Source organism: Schistocerca nitens, chromosome 10 (genome assembly GCF_023898315.1).
Source record: "Schistocerca nitens isolate TAMUIC-IGC-003100 chromosome 10, iqSchNite1.1, whole genome shotgun sequence".
NCBI lineage: Eukaryota > Metazoa > Arthropoda > Insecta > Orthoptera > Acrididae > Schistocerca > Schistocerca nitens.
The window spans coordinates 231,366,841-231,392,441 of record NC_064623.1 but is presented as its reverse complement, the minus strand read 5'-3'; the positions used below and the strand labels follow the sequence as shown (position 1 = coordinate 231,392,441).

The following is a 25,601-nucleotide window of genomic DNA, read 5'->3' as shown; positions in this document are numbered from 1 at the left end:
CACGCCCGGTACTCACAGCTTTACTTCTGCCAGTACCTCGTCTCCTACCTTCCAAACTTTACAGAAGCTCTCCTGCGAACCTTGCAGAACTAGCACTCCTGAAAGAAAGGATATTGCGGAGACATGGCTTAGCCACAGCCTGGGGGATGTTTCCAGAATGAGATTTTCACTCTGCAGCGAGGTGTGCACTGATATGAAACTTCCTGGCAGATTAAAACTGTGTGCCCGACCGAGACTCAAACTCGGGACCTTTGCCTTTCGCGGGCAAGTGCTCTACCAACTGAGCTACCGAAGCACGACTCACGCCCGGTACTCACAGCTTTACTTCTGCCAGTACCTCGTCTCCTACCTTCCAAACTTTACAGAAGCTCTCCTGCGAACCTTGCAGAACTAGCACTCCTGAAAGAAAGGATATTGCGGAGACATGGCTTAGCCACAGCCTGGGGGATGTTTCCAGAATGAGATTTTCACTCTGCAGCGGAGTGTGCGCTGATATTAAACTTCCTGGCAGATTAAAACTGTGTGTCCGACCGAGACTCGAACTCGGGACCTTTGCCTTTCGCGGGCAAGTGCTCTACCAACTGAGCTACCGAAGCACGACTCACGCCCGGTACTCACAGCTTTACTTCTGCCAGTACCTCGTCTCCTACCTTCCAAACTTTACAGAAGCTCCCGAGTTCGAGTCTCGGTCGGGCACACAGTTTTAATCTGCCAGGAAGTTTCATATCAGCGCACACTCTGCTGCAGAGTGAAAATCTCATTCTGGAAACATCCCCCAGGCTGTGGCTAAGCCATGTCTCCGCAATATCCTTTCTTTCAGGAGTGCTAGTTCTGCAAGGTTCGCAGGAGAGCTTCTGTAAAGTTTGGAAGGTAGGAGACGAGGTACTGGCAGAAGTAAAGCTGTGAGTACCGGGCGTGAGTCGTGCTTCGGTAGCTCAGATGGTAGAGCACTTGCCCGCGAAAGGCAAAGGTCCCGAGTTCGAGTCTCGGTCGGGCACACAGTTTTAATCTGCCAGGAAGTTTCATATCAGCGCACACTCCGCTGCAGAGTGAAAATCTCATTCTGGAAACATCCCCCAGGCTGTGGCTAAGCCATGTCTCCGCAATATCCTTTCTTTCAGGAGTGCTAGTTCTGCAAGGTTCGCAGGAGAGCTTCTGTAAAGTTTGGAAGGTAGGAGACGAGGTACTGGCAGAAGTAAAGCTGTGAGTACCGGGCGTGAGTCGTGCTTCGGTAGCTCAGTTGGTAGAGCACTTGCCCGCGAAAGGCAAAGGTCCCGAGTTCGAGTCTCGGTCGGGCACACAGTTTTAATCTGCCAGGAAGTTTCATATCAGTGCACACTCCGCTGCAGAGTGAAAATCTCATTCTGGAAACATCCCCCAGGCTGTGGCTAAGCCATGTCTCCGCAATATCCTTTCTTTCAGGAGTGCTAGTTCTGCAAGGTTCGCAGGAGAGCTTCTGTAAAGTTTGGAAGGTAGGAGACGAGGTACTGGCAGAAGTAAAGCTGTGAGTACCGGGCGTGAGTCGTGCTTCGGTAGCTCAGTTGGTAGAGCACTTGCCCGCGAAAGGCAAAGGTCCCGAGTTCGAGTCTCGGTCGGGCACACAGTTTTAATCTGCCAGGAAGTTTCATATCAGCGCACACTCCGCTGCAGAGTGAAAATCTCATTCAGGATTAATATTGTTTTAAAAAGACTTTATAAGATGAATATCGACATAAGTAAAACAACTGTAATCTAGTGTAGTCAAATTAAATAACAGAAGAAATTAGGAGACAATAAAAGAAGTAGATGAAGTTTGCTGTTTGGGCAGCAAAATAACTGATGGTGGCTAAAGTAGACCGGATGTAAAGTGCAGACTGCCAATAGCAAGAAAAGAAATATATATTTAAATAAAAGTGGAATTTGTTAACGTCAAATGTAAATTTAAATGATATGAAAACTTTTCTGAAGATATTTGTCCGGATCATAGCCTCGTACAGAAGAGAAACATCGAGAACAAAATGGTTCAGAAAAAAAGAGAATAGAAGCTTTTGAAATGTGCAGCTATAGGAAAAAGCTGAGGATTAGATGAGTAGCAGGTACTGAATCAAATTGGGGAACAAAGAATATCTTATGTAATGCAAATAAAATAATGAATAGGTTGATATGATAGATCCTGAGATTTTAAGGAATCAGCAGTTTGCTACTGGAAGGAAGAGTGTGGGATACCAAAGCTAAGCTGGTTCCAAAGGATGTAGATTGCTGTAGGTACACAAAGGCTCACATGGTAGAGAATAGCGTGGAGAGCTGCATCAAACCAGTCAGCATGGAAGAGCACAACAGTTATTCAGTATATTACTTACTTGATACTAATGATGATAGGAAAGTAGTTTGCATACAAATATTTTATCCGAGGAAGTTTTCCAAATTTATGATTCATGAAATCCTCGAGCGCTTGAAAATTCTACCCCACTAAAATGTTGTTTTAATACGTAAAATAATGGAAAGTTAACCACTCACCTACCGCTGGTTAGTGTGTGACACCTAGAAACACACAATAGAAACAGTACTTCACTGGTTTTTTCAGCTCTTTCTCTAGTAGAAGTACACATTCATGTGCGTAACCACACAGACACACCCAAAAGCACACATTCACGGCCAAGGGTGTCTGTGTGGTCACATGCATGAATGTGTGCACTTCTGCCAGAGAAAGACCACGAGCTCAAAAGCTACCAAAATACTGTTTCTGTTGCATGTTTCTATGCACCACACATCAGTCAGCTGTAGGTGAGCACTTGTCTTTCCTTTATTTCACGTATTATTCATGTAGGAATTTAAGATTGACATACCTTACTTGGAAGCACTGATTTTCTTCTTTCTAAAAATTATCTTTTCTGAAAACTGTGCAATTTAAAAAACATCCATATTCAAAATTGTTATCATTTTAAGAATAACAGAATGTTCTAATCTTAAAATGTAATCCTGCTGAAAATCCACTCATTTGAGTTCCTAGAAAATTCATGGCTGGCCTTGCTAAAACCTAGACATAAATTTTATGTCCACATTTTCATTCACAAAACATAGAATACAGATCATATAATTACATCATTTGAAGAATATGCAGCTGATGGTTAAAATAGAACTTCATTGCCAAATATATATCACCTTCACTTTGATAGCTGCCATCCTTTCCACATCAAACGCTCCCTTCCCTACAGCCTAGGTATTCGTGGCAAACGTATCTGCTCCAGTGACGAATCCCTCAACAATTACACCAATAACCTGACCAGTGCTTTCCTCTCCCGCAACTATCCTGCAGACCTTGTCCACAAACAGATTTCCCGAGCAATACATTCCTCCCCGTCCAACAACAACGTTCCTACCCCCAGACCACACAGAAGCATCCCCCTTGTCACCCAATATTATCCTGGCCTCGAAAACATCAACAAATTACTCCGCCAGGGACATGACTTTCTCAAGTCAACCCCTGAAATGAGATCATCCCTTGACTAAATTCTCCCCACACCACCCAGAGTTGCCTTTTGTCGCCCCCCTAACCTCCGTAACATCCTTGTTAAACCCTACAATATTCCCAGACTACCTTCTCTACCCAGCGGTTCCTACCCCTGTAACCGACCTTGCTGCAAAACCTGCCCCATGCATCCCCCCACAACCACCTACTCCAGCCCCGCTACTGGTAAAACATACACAATTCAAGGCAGGGCCACATGTGAAACTACACATGTCATTTATCAACTGACATGCCTGCACTGCACAGCCTTTTACATCGGCATGACAACAACTAAACTGGCTGAACGCATGAACGGACACAGACGAACTGTCCGCCTAGGAGATGCCCAATACCCAGTAGTGGAGCATGCCCTCCAGCATAATTCTAGGAACCTGCTACACCGTATGTGCCATTTGGCTTCTCCCACCCAACACCAGTCCCTCTGAACTGCGGAGATGGGAACTTGCACTCCAACACATCCTTTCATCCCGCCATCCCCCTGGACTGAACCTACGTTAAACAACCTCAATCCGATTTACTCTTCAGTCTTCTCCTCTTTCCCTTTCCTCTTTAGCCATTCACGCATCTTTTCATCCTACATACACTCCTGGAAATTGAAATAAGAACACCGTGAATTCATTGTCCCAGGAAGGGGAAACTTTATTGACACATTCCTGGGGTCAGATACATCACATGATCACACTGACAGAACCACAGGCACATAGACACAGGCAACAGAGCATGCACAATGTCGGCACTAGTACAGTGTATATCCACCTTTCGCAGCAATGCAGGCTGCTATTCTCCCATGGAGACGATCGTAGAGATGCTGGATGTAGTCCTGTGGAACGGCTTGCCATGCCATTTCCACCTGGCGCCTCAGTTGGACCAGCGTTCGTGCTGGACGTGCAGACCGCGTGAGACGACGCTTCATCCAGTCCCAAACTTGCTCAATGGGGGACAGATCCGGAGATCTTGCTGGCCAGGGTAGTTGACTTACACCTTCTAGAGCACGTTGGGTGGCACGGGATACATGCGGACGTGCATTGTCCTGTTGGAACAGCAAGTTCCCTTGCCGGTCTAGGAATGGTAGAACGATGGGTTCGATGACGGTTTGGATGTACCGTGCACTATTCAGTGTCCCCTAGACGATCACCAGTGGTGTACGGCCAGTGTAGGAGATCGCTCCCCACGCCATGATGCCGGGTGTTGGCCCTGTGTGCCTCGGTCGTATGCAGTCCTGATTGTGGCGCTCACCTGCACAGCGCCAAACACGCATACGACCATCATTGGCACCAAGGCAGAAGCGACTCTCATCGCTGAAGACGACACGTCTCCATTCGTCCCTCCATTCACGCCTGTCGCGACACCACTGGAGGCGGGCTGCACGATCTTGGGGCGTGAGCGGAAGACGGCCTAACGGTGTGCGGGACCGTAGCCTAGCTTCATGGAGACGGTTGCGAATGGTCCCCGCCGATACCCCAGGAGCAACAGTGTCCCTAATTTGCTGGGAAGTGGCGGTGCGGTCCCCTACGGCACTGCGTAGGATCCTACGGTCTTGGCGTGCATCCGTGCGTCGCTGCGGTCCGGTCCCAGGTCGACGGGCACGTGCACCTTCCGCCGACCACTGGCGACAACATCGATGTACTGTGGAGACCTCACGCCCCACGTGTTGAGCAATTCGGCGGTACGTCCACCCGGCCTCCCGCATGCCCACTATACGCCCTCGCTCAAAGTCCGTCAACTGCACATACGGTTCATGTCCACGCTGTCGCGGCATGCTACCAGTGTTAAAGACTGCGATGGAGCTGCGTATGCCACGGCAAACTGGCTGACACTGACGGCGGCGGTGCACAAATGCTGCGCAGCTAGCGCCATTCGACGGCCAACACCGCGGTTCCTGGTGTGTCCGCTGTGCCGTGCGTGTGATCATTGCTTGTACAGCCCTCTTGCAGTGTCCGGAGAAAGTATGGTGGGTCTGACACACCGGTGTCAATGTGTTCTTTTTTCCATTTCCAGGAGTGTAGTTGTGTTTATCTTTATACTATATACCTCTTTACTTCTGTATGCATCCTCTTTGGTTTGAAGCTGGCACAGTACTTACAGTAGAATATCTTTGGCTTCCCTCTGACAACCATGCCTCCATCCTTGCTACCCTCCCTATTTTCCTTTTCCTGTTGCTTCATAACCCGGGTTGTGAGTAACTGAATCTCCTTTCCCTTCTTCCCTTTCTTTCCCCTCTCTCCTCCCCAATGAAGGAACATTTGTTCCGAAAGCTAGGAACGTAAATTTTCGGTTCTGTTTTATGTGTATCTATCGGCTGTACTGAGCTGAGGTAAGTACTGGCCAGCCCCTCTATCTCTTTGTTAATATATATATATATATATATATATATATATATATATATATATATATATATATATATATATTTATGTCTTTTATACTGGAAATGAAAATGGAATTTTTTGTAATTTTAACTTTTTTAAAAAACCTCAATACAAACATCTTTAAAGAGACACAACAAACAATCTTCCTTTCTCCAATTACTTGTATAGTGGCACAAGTAATTGGAGAAAGGAAGATGAAAGCTATGGTGTTTGAAGATGATCTGATGATTCAGGGGAATAAGGAGGAGAAAGTACAAGAAAAGTTGGACATATGGGAATGAACAGTACAAGAATATGGGATGAAATTTAGTATAAGTAAGAGTGAGACGATTATCACAACAAGAAAGAAGGAGAGAGGAACAACTGGAATAACAATTGGTGGGGAAAGTTTGAGGAGAGTGGAAGCCTGATACAGGATGATGGAAAAAATGACAGAGAAATAAACGAGCGGGGGAGAAAAGCAGAAGAATTTCAGAAGAGTGTCTGAATCCTGATATGGAGCAAGAATGTACCCCAAATCAGTAAAAAGGTTATATATCGGTCATACTGTGTCCCAATCGTGACATATGCATCAGAAACCTGATTTATGAAAGGAAGAGAGGAAAGCAAAGTACTAGCCAATGAGATCAAATTAGTGAAAAACAGTATTGGAGTGACAAAGATCAGAGAGTTAATGAAGGTGGAACCATTACAGGAGGAGATAGAGAAATCAAGGCTGAGATGGTATGGACATGTTAAGAGAATGGAGGAGAATACCCAGGAGGATACATGAGATGAAACTGGAAGGAAAGAGACCAAGAGACAGATGAATGAAAGGAGAGGACTGGACCAAGGTGAAGACGGAGAGATGGTGGGAAGATAGAAGACAATGGAGAGGCCTTATGTTCCATACAGACCCGGCCAGAGGCTGGAAACTGCCCGTGATGATGATGATGGCACAGTCAGTGACCACCGACTTCGTATGAAGACAGCACACAATCCGCTGTCAGAGTAATTCTCCGAGAGTAACTTCTGGTGTACACTCACTATTCAGTTGGTGCATGTTCTGTAGTCATCAAGTAAAGTTCATATATTCATCATTTGGACTTACTGCTCTAGAATTTACCACATTGTAGTTAAAATTATTGGATGTAAGTTCCACCTATTATGCAAAACAGTTTTTTTCGTGTAACCAAAACATGTTTTGGCAACTCTGTGCCATTGTCAGTGGCTTTTCTTTATTCAAATCTTAATTTTACATTATATGGTTATGCAGGACCATTTGTACATTACAATGTACTGGTAGCTTGTCATGTTTTGTTTTGGCAGATCCTTTTTCTTTCACGCTTTTATGAGTTATTGAGAACCACACACAAATACTACATGTATTTTGCAGAATTTTGTTTGTAATGGACCTTTTCACTTCACAAAAATATAGTGTAATCATTATTATTGTGACCCACCTCAGTGTTTGTCATAAACGTAATTTTGAGAGATATGTATATCACTGGATGTGCTTCTCAGTCACTCAAAAGAATGCGAAAGAAAAAGAAACAACTTACCAGTACAAGGTAATGTACAAATGGTCCTACATAAATCATATAAGCTAAAATTAAGAGTCGAATAAAGAAAACCCACCGATGATAGCACAGAGGTGATGAAACGTGTTGGGTTACATGAAAAACCAGAGTTTTGCATAACAGGCAGGCCTTATATCCAATAAAGTTTGTACAGTCCGACTTACTCTGTGATAAAAAAAAAAAAAAAAAAAAAAAAAAAAAAAAAAAAAAATACACAATCTGATCATCATCAGCAGTAGCAGAACCAGTAATAAACAGAAACTAAAATTCAGCTTTGATGGTGTTGTATTGAATTATTTAAAAACTACTTAAAATACCTAACAGTCCTGAAATGAACAATGACACGAGAAGAAGATTTTTGACACCTCATGTAGGTCAGTAAAGTTACAACTGTTGTGGCCACAATGGATTCTGCAGTCCTGCTGCAGGTATACCACTCGTCTAGCTCTTTTCTGACCAGAGTTTAAGAATAAGTCAGTGAACTGGGGCCTCAATAGTTGTAATTAATGTACAGCTGTTTGCAGTTGTCTGAGTACGAAAGTTGGGCCACACAGCTATGTATAACATGAAGTGAGGTGGGCTATACGTGAATTCTAAGGCTATAAAATTAATGCTCAAGTTGCTGCTGGCGGACTAATGTGAGAGTCACAGAACATATGGAACTGTACATATGATTTGGTGAGTTGGTCAGACACAGCTGTAGAAATCCATCTGAATAAATAAATAACTCCATTTACTGAGCTCCTATTGGTTCACAACTGGTTTTGTGACTATACTACATACTAGATGTAAGTCGAGCGACGGTGAGAGGCTGTGCGTGGAGCAGCACAGCGTGCACTGACAACTCGGCAATAATGCAGTGTGAGGATAGGGGGCGTCTCTGTTTTATCGGGGGACAGCCTCCACGATTGAAAAAGGTCGACTGTGGCTCCTGAAGATGTAACTTTATAGTTACGAAACTAGTTGTGAACCGATACATCAATAAATTGTCTCGTGACAGCTGTTGCAGTTATTTGTTTATTCGTGTGGATCTGTGTTGTTACACTTCTAAATTGAATGAACTGATAATTATCTGAGACACGACAGCTTTCTCTATGTGAACGATTGATGCTGTCCTTACAGGTGTACAACTGAGTTGTCGATTCCATTTTGGGCACAATATTTCGATAACAGACTCAGTCGTCATCTTAGGTGTCGCGAGACGTGCCGTCGTGTATGCCGAATGATTGGAGCCCGACTAACAAACCTATCAGCCATTCTTTCTACAATTATCTGTATATCTAGATACAACAATTGAAAAGTTCCGTTAAGTAAGTGGCATGTCCAAGTATTCATTATAAGGCTGTGTGACAAATAGTAATATACTGTTAACAAGGCTCAGTGTTTGCAGACATAGAATATAATTTTCTTTGAAAAATGCCATTATAATGAAGTAAATGTTAAGCTGCTAACAGCAGATATATAGTAAAACTGAGGAGGGAACAGTTTTTTCTCGAGACTAGCAGATTCTTTTCCGCGACACTAGCCCGTGACTGGGCTACTGGTGAGACTGCAGGTAGAATGTCCTCCTCCATTGCGGCACTACGAGGGGGAGGGCAGCGGCCCATTGCCGGACCCAGCCGCCTTTTACCTACGGGAAAGATCCCTGGTACTCTTTTGATAGCAGGCTGGGATTATCCTGGAGGGATTCCTATCTGGAACTGAATCCGGGATCTCCGGGGCCAGATCGACCTAACACAATGTACGAATGAATGGAATATGCATAATGATACCAGAGGATGACAAAAAATAGTGCATAAAAATGGAATCGACAACTCAGCTGTACCATTAAATGCGTGCCTTTGATATAGTAATGTTGCTTAATATAACCCAGAAAACACAACGCATACTGAGTCGCCAATTTCAGAGTGAATGTCATAGTTGCGGTTAAATCTGCACCAGTGTAACACAATGGAAATGGTAAACAGTAATCTGTTATGAAATATTTCAAAATGAGGAAGATCCTGTTCACATTGTACAGAAAGTGTAGTTCTTGAACAACTGAAATTACATATATTTATTTAAAATAATTTTTATTTTCTGATACAATCACTATTATAATAAATGTTTCGTTGGTTTTAGCCACATAGATCTATGTGCAGCTCAAGTGACACTGAAAGCCAATACAAAAGGACACAGACTTGTTTCAGTGATGGAAAATTGTGACAGGTATGTTGCAGTATCTTAACTGGTAGGTAAAATGGTAAAGCTGAAAACTAAAGGTCAATTTCAATACTGCAGTTCTTCACTACATAAGTCTCACAGACCTCTTTCACCACTTACATATAGTTTTCCACAACCAGTTTAGCCAATAAAAATGTTAATCGGTATGACTGTCAATTCATGAACGAACATATAGATTGTGTTGGCTTTATCCAAAACAGACATAGACAGAAGTAGTGGTTCTTGCTGAACTCTTGCACGAAACAACGGTGTGTCACCTCTTGCTGTCTACTAGATAATTTTTCTTGATACTTTTTGATTGGCAACACGTTAGCCACATCGCCTTATGCCACAAGACTGATATTTGCTTGTTTATACAAAAAAGACACAAGAGATTGAAATTTATTTTGGTACCTGTCAAACAGTGAACCTGTACACTTTCCACTGTGGACCAAACAACTGAGCACAAAAAAATTGTTTTATTAATGTGCAGGTAAACATCCCTGCACTTGCAGTATTCAACAAATTTTGACTTAAAGTCATATTAGAACTAATCAGGATCACCACACTCTCTAGGGACAACTACAGGGCAATGTAGTAATGTCAGTTACAAAAACGTGTTAAATAATAGCAGTCCTACTGCTGCAATGTGTGAAGATCGCGACAACAAAAATCTGAAACACAGGACAGCAGAAATTGAGGTGAAACATACACAAGTGAGCACGCTATCACGATAGACTTCTCGGTGATGGGTGGTATAGTTACCATGGCGAGAGCCTTGACGCGCTCTATGTAGTGCTCCGGCAAGTGAGACAGGTCCGTTTCTCCCTCCTGGTCCTGCAACACAAAATATGAAACAGTGTAAACTCAGAACTTCTAAAATCATTGAGTTCCACAACATTAACTGTTCATATAATTACTGTGGTAACGAAATGATCAGAAAGTTGGTTTGCCGAACATACTCCAATTCATTAATGTTATACCAAATAATTTCCTGGGGCCGTTCCACATGAGATATTCATTGCACAGAAATATGCTTCAAAGATAATATATGGTGTCCATCCTCAAACTTCATGCTTCACATACATTCTCTTATGGAGTCTGTTGTAAAGAACTAGTGAAATTCAAAAATATAACACAAGGAACAAAAATACCTTCCACAGTTTAACCTTATTTTTGTCCAGAAAGAAGTGAACTATGAAGCCAAAAAAGTATTTCATTAGATCATATTAGAAGTATTCTTTGTTTTATAAATTCTTAGTAAGGAAAACCTCAAATATGTAAAACATGTCTCAAAATAAGAACACGTATCTACACAAATAAGAGATATATTAATGTCCATCGAAAGATAGTAATAATTGTATTTTTAAGTAAGAGGTAATAACGAATTTGTCACAAATCGTGTAAATGTACAATACACTGAGGAACAATAGATAGGTAATAGATGCTAGTGTAGCTATGCATCATCAAAGAGAAAATCAGTTTACAACACACATTGACCCTGATCACATTGCTGTGCAGAAGTCAGATTATATGCAATGCTTCGTCCTTTGGTCAGATAAAATTAAGAAAAAGGCCAAATGAATCAATAACTCAAAGCATTTGTTTGTACGACAAAACAAGTTAGAAGATATACACGTCAGTCAGTTCTACTATGACATTTGTCAGGGAGGCAGGAAGTTACACTCCACTAAATCATTTAGCCTCCTCTTAAATTGAACTCCATTGGTAATTAAACTTTTTATGAGTGATTGCAAGTTATTTAAAATGTGTATTTCAGAATAATGGACACCTTTCTGGACCAAAGCCAGTGGCTTTAAATCTTTGCAACGATTATTCTGATTTCTAGTATTGTTTGACCACATACCTTGCGTATTAAAGCTGTTGGCAGGTAACCAAAGTTCTAACAACTTATTGAAATCACAATGTAATTCAATGGACATAAAAACTTACTGTGTCGACTATTCCACAAGATCACAAGTTTTGCCTCACCTTCTTCTTGCTACAGTATATCTGCCACTTCTTCTCCGGAGGCAAACTCAGCATCGCCGCCTTGTTCGGTGCCGTCAGGTCGAGCTCCTCCTGCAACGTACAGTCGACGAGGAATCACTTCGGGACATACTCCAAACACGATACAGAGTCGAGCAGAAGTACATCTCAATGGATGACAAAGACGTGACCAAAATCTCACAGACATTGCATCTGTGGATAAATTACGCGAAGACACCTCAGTTTGGGTGGGAGATATAAATTTCGATGACAACTTGCGAGTGTCGTCACAATTTTGATTCTCGTGTTGTGACTTCAGAAGTGAGAGGTATTCAATGCTCCAAATAGTGTTAGACATATTTGAAACAAGAGCAGCATCACTCATTAAAAAGTAATAAAGTAAATCGTGGGAGAGTCGAATGCACATAACTACAGCAGTGTCACAGCCAACTGCCACACACAAGCCGGCAGTGCTGCACCCTACATACAGCTGCGTACCAGAGTGGAAAGGCAATGGCACTGAGAGAAAAGGTGGCCGAAGCAGACAACTCTATTGTCTCATTTGGTGGATAGACAATAAAGATTGAGCAGTATGAGCTCATTAATGATTGTGTTTGTACCTCTTTTTGCTAACGTAACATGATATCCCGAGAATTTTAAGCAGTTTTCATTCACAGAAATGCTAACTGTCAGGGTGAGGGGTGAATATCAAAACCTGATGTAACTTCTGTCAGGTTCACATTCAAACAGAAATATTGTGTCCATCTAGACACTGGACATCGGTGTGTCATCCGAACGAGACACAGCCAGTGAAAAAGCACCACAGGCACACAGACGCGAGCTGGTGCCAGTGCCAAGACACTTGCCAATTGCGCGACTTCCAGCAGCGCCGTGGATGAAGGTATCGACTTCGCCTCGGCCAATTGCCAGTCTACAGTCTGCCAGTCTTCAGATGATTACAGACAGAAGCCTACTTGCAAGACAGAAGAGCGTTTCTCACTCATTTGGCACTAGATCATCGTCCAGGACTGACTTAGTGAACTCTTAAAAGTGAACAGGCAGTTGTTGTGAATTGCATTTGCTATGTGCTGTGAGGCAACAGCTTTGCTGTGGTGGATACACCGCTTCCCATCAGATCACCGAAGTTAAGTGCTGTCGGGCAAGGCCGGGACTTGGACGGGTGACCGTCCCGGCTTCCGTGCGCTGTTGCCATTTTTCGGGGTGCACTCAGCCTCGTGATGCCAATCGAGGAGCTACTCGACCGAACAGTAGTGGCTCCGGTCGAAGAAAACCACGACTGGGAGAATGGGGTGCTAACCACACGCCCCTCCTATCCGCATTCTCAGCTGAGGATGACACAGCAGTCAGATGGTCCTGATGGGCCACTTGTGGCCTGAAGAAGGAGTGCTTTTTATGTACTGTGAAGTTTACCTACGATTAGTTGCACTTAGCCACTGAGGGCCTTTTTGTGTTATATTACATGCAGTGTTGCAGTCTTCATTATTCAACAAGTAACAAAGATAAGTAAACCCTTTTAACTCATTTTTGGCAGGGAGAAATTGTCTTAGCGATGTACTCAACCGGTAGCTGTTTTACGAACTCACAAACTCGGCCTACCTTAACAACAGGGGCAACGCGGCCTCCACCACAGTAGCGACGAGGCCTTTACCAAACTGGCGCTGAGGATTTACAAAAGACAAACTGTCATCCGTGCCTGATACAGCAAGACAGATATTACTAAGAGCAGAGATGGAAGTCAGTGGCATGCAGATTATAATTACATGAAGATAAGACGTTGATGAGAAAAGAACTGAACACTTTAGGAACTCGTGAAAGTAAATTTTTCTGGGACAACATTGCTGTTTCTTAAAATGACAATTTGTCGCACATTTCTCAGTTACCTGTTAGATCGTGCTATCCTGTGCAAAAAATTGAAACCACTTTAATTTTAGAAGTGGTATTTAGATACCTGCAGTGTAAATGGGTATGCTGAAAACAGGCAGAAGAGTTCAAAGCGCCACTCTGTCAGCCTCCACCGTGTTCGAACTCAGGTGCTTTGCATATAGCAATTTTATGCCTTTTGATGAGGGGATGAGAATGTAGATGTACACGAATAAGGATGGCTGATAGGACAATGCTACATAAGTGGTTGGGTTCATTGGTTAATCGGATAGGCAATGTTGGGTGAATATGTGGCTGGGCAATGCTGAATGAACAATATAGAGCGGATGAATATGTAATTGGACATCACAGGATGAAAGTTTAGTTAGACAACACTGTGTGGATGAATGTATACTTGGGGACATTCTGAGGACGAATGCGTCACGGATAATTGTGATGCTGCCTTGCTACTCCCATCTATGTGTCTATCTGTCTGCACTAATGGAGCTACAACTGTCCCCGAGTGCCACTCACCACGAGCTCTGCAAACTTGGCGTTCAGCTCCTCTGGGGCAGGCATGGGCTGGGTCGGAGTGAGCGACAGCGTGCCCGCCTGCTCCACCACGCAGTACGTGATCTCTGGCGGCTCGGCATCCTGTGGACACAACGGCATGTTACAATCACATTCGTGTGTTTGATAATAATGAATGATTGAATGAACAACCGTGTGTGTTGTGGTGGAAATTCCTGCAGTCACTTTCCACAAATTGTGTTCAGTAATGAATAGAGACTCTCAGCAAACTCCTTATAGTGATTTGTTATGGTGTTAAAATAAAACTGGCCTCACTAAAACAACCTTTACTATACTACAACCAATTGACATTGAAGTCCTGTTCACATACTGTCACAGAGCTAGTCGACGATCTTTAATTAATAATAAGCGGTAACTTGCGGTTCTTGGCAAAGTTCATACTTGTACAGAGCTATTTTGACACGAAATATGAGTTTCACTGCCCCTTGACCTTGACAAACTTCACATCAGCATGCTTCAAGTGAGAAAGGGTTTACCAATGAAGAGAACATAAGAACACAAAACATGTTCCAACTTAAAATAGTATACAATTAATGGTTTTTAGTTTATGAAGGAAATTTAGCTAAAACACCTCTACCGTGAAAGCACGAGCGAGGTGGCGCAGTGGTTAGACACTGGACTCGCATTCGGGAGGCAGACGGTTTGATCCCGCGTCCGGCCATCCTGATTTAGGCTTTCCGTGATTTCCCTAAATCGCTCCAGGCAAATGCCGGGATGGTTCCTTTCAAAGGGCACGGCCGCCTTCCTTCCCTGTCCTTCCCTAGTCCGATGAGACCGGTGACCTCGCTGTCTGGTCTTCTCCAAAACAACCCAACCTGTGAAAGCGAACCGTATCTACCGGGGTGAAGTTATTTGACTGTCCTGAAAAATACGGGGGCTTTTCGGAAAGTAAGTTTCGATCGGTCGCGAAATGGAAACGATTGTGAAAATCCGATGAAGTTTTGCACAGACGTGTGGGGTAGTGTGTCTAGTATGCCCGTCGATCACGGCACGTCGCGCTCTTCAATTCTGAGCGCACAGTGAGCACATAAAGGTGCCTAGAAAATAGTGTATAGCAAAGTGTGATGACCAGCTAAGAGATTTCGCCTTACGTTGTGCAGCCTACATAGCACAACTGTCACGCATTTTGCTCTTCGTGACAGTTCTCGGCCGCACTCCACAGAGGCAATGAAGACGCTCCTGCAGTGTTTTCGTTGGGTAGTGTTCGGTCACCCACAATGCAGCCCGTAATTGGCTCACTTCTGCTCATATGAACTGATGGCTATGAAGACAACATTTTACCACAGGAAACGAGCTGTAGACGAACGCAGAGAATTGGCGGAAACTACAGGCGGCTGCCTTCTGTGACGACGCTACGACAAATATGGAGAAGTAGATAAACACTGCAAATAACACATTTTTGACTTTCACAGTGGTTTCTATTTCGCGACCGACCGGAACATAACTTTCCGAATAGCCATCGCATTTCATGTCTTTGTGCACCTTAAGATAGGCAGTCTAATTCACATCGTCTGCCTCGACTGTGGATGCTGTGAGTAAGGTTGCCTATGTTAAGGTGCGTGAAATATTTTCCAGGCCAGATTTATGTTGTCCAACTTGTATAAGTTTATTCACGACGTCCTGACAGTGTTTCCATGGAGGATGCGGAGAGTGGAGGAAGCAATCTCCGCATACCGAAGCCTCACTACACATGTTATTATTGGTTTGGCACGAAACCACTCAACAATCACTTAGTAACGGCACACACACACACACACATTGAATTGTCACATTGTGAATGTTGGCAGCGATTGGACCCAAAACAGACATGGCCTGACGTCCATAGACAACTTCTACCGGCTTCAGCTAAGGGATCAGGTACCGAGGAGAGCAGAAACCGACCAGGGAAAAATAAATAAAGGAAGTTGGTTTAAGAACTTACAGTAGAGATACGTGACTTCTCCAACCCCTCGTGTGCCTATCTTCTGCCTACGAGCAGAAACCTTGGCCTCGCCCTGCGACTAAACTCACGCAGTTATCACTGTGGCACTTTTACACTGTGATTTCGTAAAGAAAACACTGCCTCTCAACATGCGTCTAATGTTTAACATGGTGTATGTGGCAAAAATTCACTTGGTTCGACTGGCTGCTGACTACACTAGTGATGGTTCTTGGCAACAAGCATCTGCTGGCAATTTACATGGGTCTTACCAAAGCTTATGACTGTGTCGTGCTCCCACATTTAGTGCAGCAGCTGAAGAACCTTGGCACGCCTAGAACTATTGCTCAACCTCACAGATACTTTCAACTTAAGATAGGCTATAACAGTCCCAACAAGAATCACAAAAACTACTGTTACTGCCTCGGATAAGGTATTTGTGAATATAAATTGTACGGCAAAATGTATAAGTACAAGTGTTAGTGATCACGAAGCTCAAGTTGTCACCATCCTAGGCCACTTACTGCCCAACCAGAACTATAACAGCAAGACAGTTTAATACACACAATACAGAAACATTCAACTCCCTGTTATCAGGAGAAAGGTGGGAAGAAGTTTTGCAAATATATGACAGCAACAGAAAGTTTGAGAAATTCTCTAGCATCTTCACTGATTGCTTTGAAATTGCATTCCCTCTCAAAACAAGAAATAAGAGGCGCAACTAAAAAAGCAAAGTTATGGATAATAACAGGGGTCAAAACATGAAGTCTGAGGAAAATAGAATTAGTCAAATACAGGAAAAACAATAACATACCCCCTTTTCTAAAAGTTACAAAGAAGGAAGCAAATAAAGTGTCCTCTAAAATGGAAAATATCACTCTTAACCAAGAGAACAAGAGTATAACTGATCCCCAACACATCACAAATCTTTTTAAATCCTACTTTGCAGAGATCACAAATAATTTATCAGTGACAAAACAGATACTAGAAAGAAACAGAAAAACAAAGTGCATCATGTTCCTCTTCAGTCTACATTGATGGAACAACCCCAGATGAAATCATCAGTGCTGCATTGGCTCACAGGAAAATGTCACCAGGGATTGGTGGTATTCCTGATGATATCCTAAAGTAATTTATTAAAAACATTTAACTTCCTCTTGCTGATATAGTAAATTCATCTTTTCTGACGCACGTTTCCAGACAGTTTAAAAATTGTTAAAGTGGTCCCTATCGATAAGAAAGGAGACAAAACAAACATAGAAAACTATAGACCAGTTTCATTATTATCAGGCTTTAGTAAACTCATAGAAAAAGTTATGTACAATAAGTTAATGAAATTCTTAGAGAAAAACAAAATTCTCCCTGATTCTCAACATGAATTCATGAAAAATAAATCTACAACCATTAAAATCTATGATTTTGTAGAAAATGCCCTGCAAGCAATAGACAAAAAACAAAGAGACACTGGCATTTTTTAAGACTTAGGTAAAGCCTTTGACATACTGGCCCACAACATACTGTTGGAGAAGCTCCAAGTATGTGGCATTAGAGGCACTGCACTAAAATGGTTTACTTCGTACTTGACGAACAGGAAACAAAAAATACAAATAAAACATGAACTAAAGGAAAACACCAGGACATGCTTCTCAGATGCAGAAGTTCTAAATAAAGGAGTCCAACAGGGATCCATTCTTGGGCCAATCCTCTTTCTCCTTTATATAAATGATCTAGACCTGAACACTGAGTCACAAACAAACACTTTTTTTTGCAGATGGCACAAGCATCCTAATTACAGGAAATACAAGAAGTCAGCTTCAAACAGCTGTTAATAAGACTACAGAGTAGCTAAATTAATGGTTTGAGGGGAATAAGCGTATGATAAACACCAAAAAGACAACATTCCTAAATTTCTGTTTAAAAGGTGATGCTTGCTGAACTAGTGTGGCAATAAACTCCAACATAATTTCATCTTCTCCTGAAACAATGTTTTTAGGCTTATGGCTTCAAAATAACTTCAAATGGCATACACATGTAAACAAAATTAATGGAACACCAAATAAAATGTGTTACAGTCTGTGTTTACACTCTATCCAAACTGCATACTTTGCCCAATTCCACAGAATCCTACTGTACGGAATTATATTCTGGGGTTACATAATCTAGTTCAGTCATCTTCTTAACTCAAAAAAGAACTGTAAGAGCAATGCAACATGGTTGACAAACAGATTCTTGCAAACCCTTCTTTCAAAAGTAATCAATTCTCCCTCTTCCCTGTATGTATATACTAGAAATCCTTAAATATATTAGAAATAATTTAAAAGATATAAATGAAAATTTTTATATCCATGAATATGATAGAAGACCAAAAGGAAAAGTTTCATGTCCAATCGATAAGGACAGCAGCCTATAAAACCTCCACAATAAACAGCACTATACAAATTTACAATGGTCTTCCATATAAAGTAAAAGACATATCATCACGTATTATACGACAAGATATGGATACAGTATCTGAAAATGATGAGAATTACCTCTGTCAATTATCATGACTCTCGTCTTTTTTGTATTTACTGACATACCAACTTTATCGCTTTCACTATTAACTTGATCCATTAACTCAGAAAGAGTGTGGCTCTAGACAGGAAATACTACGTAGAACTGTTCTGGGTAGGGAGCCGCACGGAATCTGACAGTGATTTGTAAAGACTCAGCCCTAACCACATGTACTAAATTGATAGTGCTCAAATCCCTGGTGTTTTCAGTTTTCCTCACGGCACTAAAACATTGACAATAACTGAAAGGGATCGCAAAAGGATTGATGCTTTTGGGAGGTGGACATATAGCAGTTGCTGAGAATATCGTGGAGGGACAAATGAACTAACAACTCAATCTTTCAAGAACTCGAGGTGGGGAAGAGGTTGTCGACTGTTTCCTTCAAATTCTGATGACAGGAGGATAATTTGGGAAGGTGAGCATCCGAGGCAAAGTCGAAGGGAAAAGGTCACAGGGAAGACCGTCGTATGATAAAGAAGTGACACACCAAACTTGGAGCCAGCTATTCCGAGATGCAGGAAATTGGGAAAAGAGCATCTTGTGATGGGTCACTAGCTTTTAAATATGAAAGATGAAGTGCCGATTTACGACCGCCAACCAAATCCGCGGCTTGCGTTTATACGCGCATAGATGGCAGTCACCAACAACGATGTTACTGGGTCCTAGAGAACCCAGGTGACCTTCACTTACCGAGCGAGAGCAGTGGCATTTGCACTGATCTGTCAGTGCTAACACAAAAGCAACATTGCTTGAAATAACCACAAACACCTTTGTGAGACGTTATGTTATGACAGAGCAGCGAAATTTGGGGTTAATGGGCTTTGGCAGCAGACGGCCAGTGCGAGTGCCTTTGCTAAAAGCACATCACCTGCAGCGCCTCTCGTGGGCTCACGACCATATCAGTTTGACCCTAGATGATGGGTAAACGGTCGCCAGGTCAAGTGATTCCCGATTTCACTTGGTAAGAGCTGATAGTACGGTTTGGGTGTGGCGCATACCCCACGAAGCCACGGGCCGAAGTTGTCAACAAAGCACCATGAAAGCTGCTTCTTGGTCCATTATGGTGTGTGCGGTGTTTACATGGAATGGACTGGGTCCTCTTGTTCAACTGAACCGATCATTGACTGGAAACGGTTATGTTCGGCTACTTGGAGATCATTTACACCCATTTGTTGACTTTATGTTCCCAAACTACGACCAGCTATGTCATCGGGCCACAATTGTTTGCGATTGGTTTGAAGAACATTCTGGACAGTCCGAACGAATGATCTGGCCTCCTAGATCGCTAGACACGAATCCCAACGAACATTTACGGGATTTGATCGAGGGGTCATTTCGTGTACAAAATCCTGAAACCGCAACATTTTTCACAAATTATGGACGGCTATAGACGGATCATGGCTCAGAGTTTCTGCTTGGGCTTCCAGTGACCTGTTGGGTCCATGCCACATTTAGCTGCTGCACTACGCCAGGTCCGACACGATGTTAGAAGGTATCCCATGACATGCGTTACATCATTATATCTCCACAAAATGGAGACGGAGCCGATGATATTGCCACAAACTCTTCGCGCTTTGAACATTTACTTTTAAAAAATCTGAACAACAGAGGGAAAAAGTATATATATACAGGGTACATTGCTCGTGACCAGGCCAAATATCTCACGAAATAAGCGTCAAACGAAAAAACTACAAAGTGTTCAATTTCAGGTATGTAACTGTAATTGCACGCCTGAAATCCAGTAAATCCAGTGTATTTTTCCCATGTACTAGTGTGTAGAAGAGCCAGGCATTTACGAGGGCCATTTCCAGCATACGTGTAAATAGGACCCAGTACCATTTTTTCCCTCTAATTACCGTCGCATATTTTCCAACTAAACAGTCATGGTGGTCAACACCTCCCATGTACGCGTTATACGACTTCAAAACGGCAGGTTGTTGCACTTGTGTCTTCTTACTTGCTTGTCTATTATACCGCATAGCTGCTCCCAAAAGTTCAACTTTGTCGAAATTTGTACCAATTGTAACGTATCTGTTGGCGTGCCATCGAACAAATAAGACTTCAGCATTCCTGTCGAACTGGTAGTCATAGTTTCCTCGAACTGTCTTTTTCAGTTCGTTGCTGCTCAGTAGTGGACAGTCACCAACTCGATTCTCTCTGACAGTCCCAGTTGCTCGAAAACCCAAATTTCTCAGAAGATCTCTACTAATGAAGAAATTGTCAAAGTACACACAATGATTCTCGAGTTTCTCAATGCAGTCCAGCATGTTTAGGACTACTCTTGATCCCAAAAGTAGGTCATCCCTTGCAGTGTATTCTGGATCCTTTCCACAGTATAAATCAAATTTGAAACAGTAGCCACTTGCTACACAAAGAGACCACAACTTATAGCCAAATCTAATAGGCTTTCCTCGGATAAACTGTTTCCGCCCACTTCGTCCATAGTATTTGACTATCATTTCGTCAATTGACAAATTTTCCTCAAATATTCCAAATTTTTGAAAAGATTCATATAACATTTTCAAGAGAGGTCTAATTTTGAATCCGCGATCGTGTTTGTTTTCATTGGCTAAGTCATTATCTTGAAAATGAAGCAACGTTTTCAGCTTCTGATATTTATTCCTTGACATAGCTGTCTTTATAATTGGTATGCCAACATCTTCATCCTCAGACCTGCATAGCTTCTCAGCAGGGAGCTTAAGGTAGCCAGCAAAAAGACGAAATCCGACAAAGACCTTCTTCAACTGCGAGGATAAAATCCTGCGTATTCTTCATATTTACTGCATATCTCACAGTTTCTTTCACTATGAACTCGTATATGTTTTCGTTCATCAGTTCTTCAAACATCTCCTTCGGAGTCAAGGAAGAAAGTTGTTCCTTCAATTCCTCTCTTTTTGTGCTGATGTCATGCTCACTAGTTTGAGACAGCTTTGTATAAACTGGAGGTGTCTTTTTCCAATTGCTCCTCTCATCAGTAAGACGCCTCTTCTTCGTTTTACTTCTGGAAACTTGGGATGTACTTGGCAGTGAAGTTTTACATACAGTTTCTTCGTTATTCTCTGATGCAACATAATGTAATTCAATACCCCCTGGCACATCTGAGACTTCCACGGTTCCAGTAACATCGTCTGGACCTTCTTCTTCGTCGGTCATACAGTCTGCTTCAGGAGAACATACGGTGATATCAATATGGTCCTGATCATCTGACACCGCATTATAGAATGCGTCACTGTTTATTATTTCTTCTATTTCTTCGTTAGTGTGGTATATATCTCGTCTGAAGGCCATTATAATCTATATAAAATGAAATGAAATAAAATGTGATAAAATAAAGTGAAATGAAAGAATAATACACTAGCACAAACTACAGAAAAGGGAATGTGTAAATAACCTCTGTCCATCTGGAACTGCATTATTTACTAATGGGTAACATATTCACAAGTATACTTACATAATACGCAGTAAATTTCAAAGTAACTTCATATCCTGTAATATATACATATAATATATAAAAGAGGGGTCGTTACTTACCTCAACAACAAAATCTCGTAAAATTACCACGTTCTAAAAAGAAAATACATCAGCAGTAGCAGAGTTTCATATTCGAACGTACAGCAATACAAATAACTGAAATGATAACACCAAGTCCCAGTGTCGTATTTCGAGTACACCAAATTTTATAACTGGAAAACAATGAATATAACTCCAATTGAGCTAACAATGCAAGTAGTTTAAAAGATACGTTGTTGACTATAAATAATCACAAAAAGATCTTTGCCACATATTTCAAATATTACTATATTGTCGATAAAGTAAATACCTGTAATAACGAAAAGTGTGCCTTAGTATTCAATAATCAATTAATGGTAGGATTTATTGCTTTTAGTTTCCTGTAAACATACATTTGTTATAAAAAGCATCAACAAATGACGTAGAACAGTAATAGTTGCAAATTAATAATTTATTGTGTATTTATAAATAAATATGTGCTCTGCCCTCAAAATAGGACATTGGTACTCGATGGGTTAAGCCGGTTTACGTTACCGCTGTTGGTGAATGACGCTTCGTCGCTAAATAGAACCCGTGCAACAAATCTGTCATCGTCCCGTAATTTCTCTTGTGCCCAGTGACAGAACTGTACACGACGTTCAAAGTCGTCGCCATGCAATTCCTGGTACATAGAAATATTATACGGGTGCAATCGATGTTGATGTAGCATTCTCAACACCGACGCTTTTGAGATTCCCGATTCTCGCGCAATTTGTCGGCTACTGATGTGCGGATTAGCCGCGACAGCAGCTTAGGTATCATCATTTGTTGCAGGTCGTGGTTGACGTTTCACATGTGGCTGAACACTTCCTCTTTCCTTAAATAACGTAACTATCCGGCGAACGGTCCGGACACTTGGATGATGTCGACGATATCGACCTTTTCCGCAATTGGTAAACGGTTCATTTTAACACGGCTAACGTATCACGAAGCAAATACCGTCCGCACTGGCGGAATGTTACGTGATACCACGTACTTATACGTTTGTGACTATTACAGCATCAACTATCACAAAGCGAAAAAAGTGGTCCAACTAAAAGATTCATATTTATTTACGTACTACACGAATATGTGATAAAAATTGGGGTTCCTATTTAAAAAAAACACAGTTGATATCCGTTTGACCTATGACAGCGCCATCTAGCGGGCCAACCATAGCGCCATCTGGTTTCCTCCTTCAAGCTAGACCAGTTTCGTTCTTTGTAGTTTTTTCGTTTGATGCTTATTTCGTGAGATATTTGGCCCGGTCACTGTCAAGGACCACAGAGTAGTACATTGACAGACGATCTTCTGTATCTACAGTACATACACTACTGGCCATTACAATTGCTACACCACGAAGATGACGTGCTAAAGACGAGAAATTTAATCGACAGGAAGAAGATGCTGTGATATGCAAATGATTAGCTTTTCAGAGCATTCAAACAAGGTTGGCGCCGGTGGCGATACCTACAACGTGCTGACATGAGGAAAGTTTCCAGCGGCTGGTCCCGACGGAGGTTCGAGTCCTCTCTCGGGCATGGGTGTGTGTGTTTGTCCTTAGGATAATTTAGGCTGAGTGTGTAAGCTTAGGGACTGATAACCTTAGCAGTTAAATCCCATAAGATTTCACACACATTTGAACTATTTTTTTTTTTTGAAAGTTTCCAACCGATTTCTCATGCACAAACAGCAGTTGACCGGCGTTGACTGGTGAAACGTTGTTGTGATGCCTCGTGTAAGGAGGAGAAATGCGTACCATCACGTTTCCGACTTTGATAAAGGTCGGATTGTAGCCTATCGCGATTGCGGTTTATCGTATCGCGACATTACTGCTCGCGTTGGTAGAAATCCAATGATTGTTAGCAGAATATGGAATCGGTGGGTTCAGGAGGGTAATACGGAACGCCGTACTAGATCCCAACGGCCTCATATGACTAGCAGTCGAGAAGACAGGCATCTTATCCGCATAGCTGTAACGGATCGTGCAGCCACGTCTCGATCCCTGAGTCAACAGATGGGGACGTTTGCAAGACAACAACCGTCTGCACGAACAGTTCGACGACGTTTGCAGCAGCACGGACTATCAGCTCGGAGACCGTGGCTGCGGTTAACCTTGACGCTGCACCACTGACAGGAGCGCCTGCGATGGTGTACTCGACGACGAACCTGGGTGCGCGAATGGCAAAACGTCATTTTTTTTCGGATGAATCCAGGTTCTGTTTACTGCATCATGATGGTCGCATCCGTGTTTGGCTACATCGCTGTGAACGCACAATGGAAGCGCGTATCACCTGGCGTGATGGTGTAGGGTGCCATTGGTTACACGTCTCGGTCACCTCTTGTTCGCATTGACGGCACTTTGAACAGTGGACGTTACATTTCAGATGTGTTACGACCCGTGGCTCTACCCTTCATTCGATCCCGGCGAAACCCTACGTTTCAGCAGGACAATGCACGACCGCATGTTGCAGGTCCTGTACGGGCCTTTCTGGATACAGAAAATGTTCGACTGCTGCCCTGGCCAGCACATTTTCCAGATCTCTCACCAATTGAAAACGTCTCGTCAAGGTGGCTGTGCAACTGGCTCGTCACAATACGCCAGTCACTACTCTTGATGAACTGTGGTATCGTGTTGAAGCTGCATGGGCAGCTATACCTGTACACGCCATCCAAGCTCTGTTTGACTCAATTGCCAGGCGTATCAAGGCCGTTATTACGGCCAGAGGTGGTTGTTCTGGGTACTGATTTCTCAGAATCTATGCACCCAAATTGCGTGAAAATGTAATCACATGTCAGTTCTAGTATAACATATTTGTCCAGTGTATACCCGTTTATCATCTGCATTTCTTCTTGGTGTAGCAATTTTAATGGCCAATAGTGTACATACTCCGCAATCCACCGTACGGTATGTGACGGAGAGGACCCTGCACTAGGGCTGGTGATAAAATGCCGATATTTCACCCAGAAAATATTAATTCATAACACCGATATTTTCTTCCCCTAAATATCATACGTCGATATCAAAATGGCAATATCGTATGCCGATATTTTTATTTTATGTTATAGTTTTTCGCAATTTTCGGTAAATATTTGAAATTTTTCTTTCGAAACTGTAGTAGAACAAAATTTTACTTTCACTGTATGAAGGAGTCTTACCACTTTTTGAGCTTTTATCGCGCCCAGTCTTTGTCTTTGACTGTGTGAAGGAAGTTCAGGTGGCACAGATATATATATATATATATTGGCGGCGGTAGAATCGTTCGTCAGTCAGCTTAAAACGCCTGTTCTCTAAATTTTCTCAGAAGTGTTTCCAGAAAAGAACGTCTCCTTCCCTCCCGCGATTACCATTTGCGTTCCCGAATCATTTCCGTAGCACTTCCGTGTTGTTCGAACCTACCAATAACAAATCTAGCAGCTTGCCTCTGAATTTTTTCGATGTATTCCTTTAATCCGAGCTGCTACGGATCCCAAACACTCCAGGAGTACTCAAGAATAGATCGCTC

The 25,601-nt window shown here is 42.4% G+C and overlaps 1 protein-coding gene across 1 annotated transcript in view; it reads right to left on the bottom strand.

Moving 5' to 3' along the window:
* LOC126210179 (disheveled-associated activator of morphogenesis 1) overlaps positions 1-25,601 on the bottom strand; it is a 515,367-nt gene that overhangs the window by 100,682 nt on the left and 389,084 nt on the right. The window contains exons 3-5 of the mRNA XM_049939341.1: positions 14,040-14,159; positions 11,628-11,717; positions 10,401-10,472 (exon numbers count right to left, since the gene is read on the bottom strand). Coding sequence (XP_049795298.1) covers positions 10,401-10,472; positions 11,628-11,717; positions 14,040-14,159 — 282 coding nt within the window. The remainder of the gene's footprint in view (positions 1-10,400; positions 10,473-11,627; positions 11,718-14,039; positions 14,160-25,601) is intronic.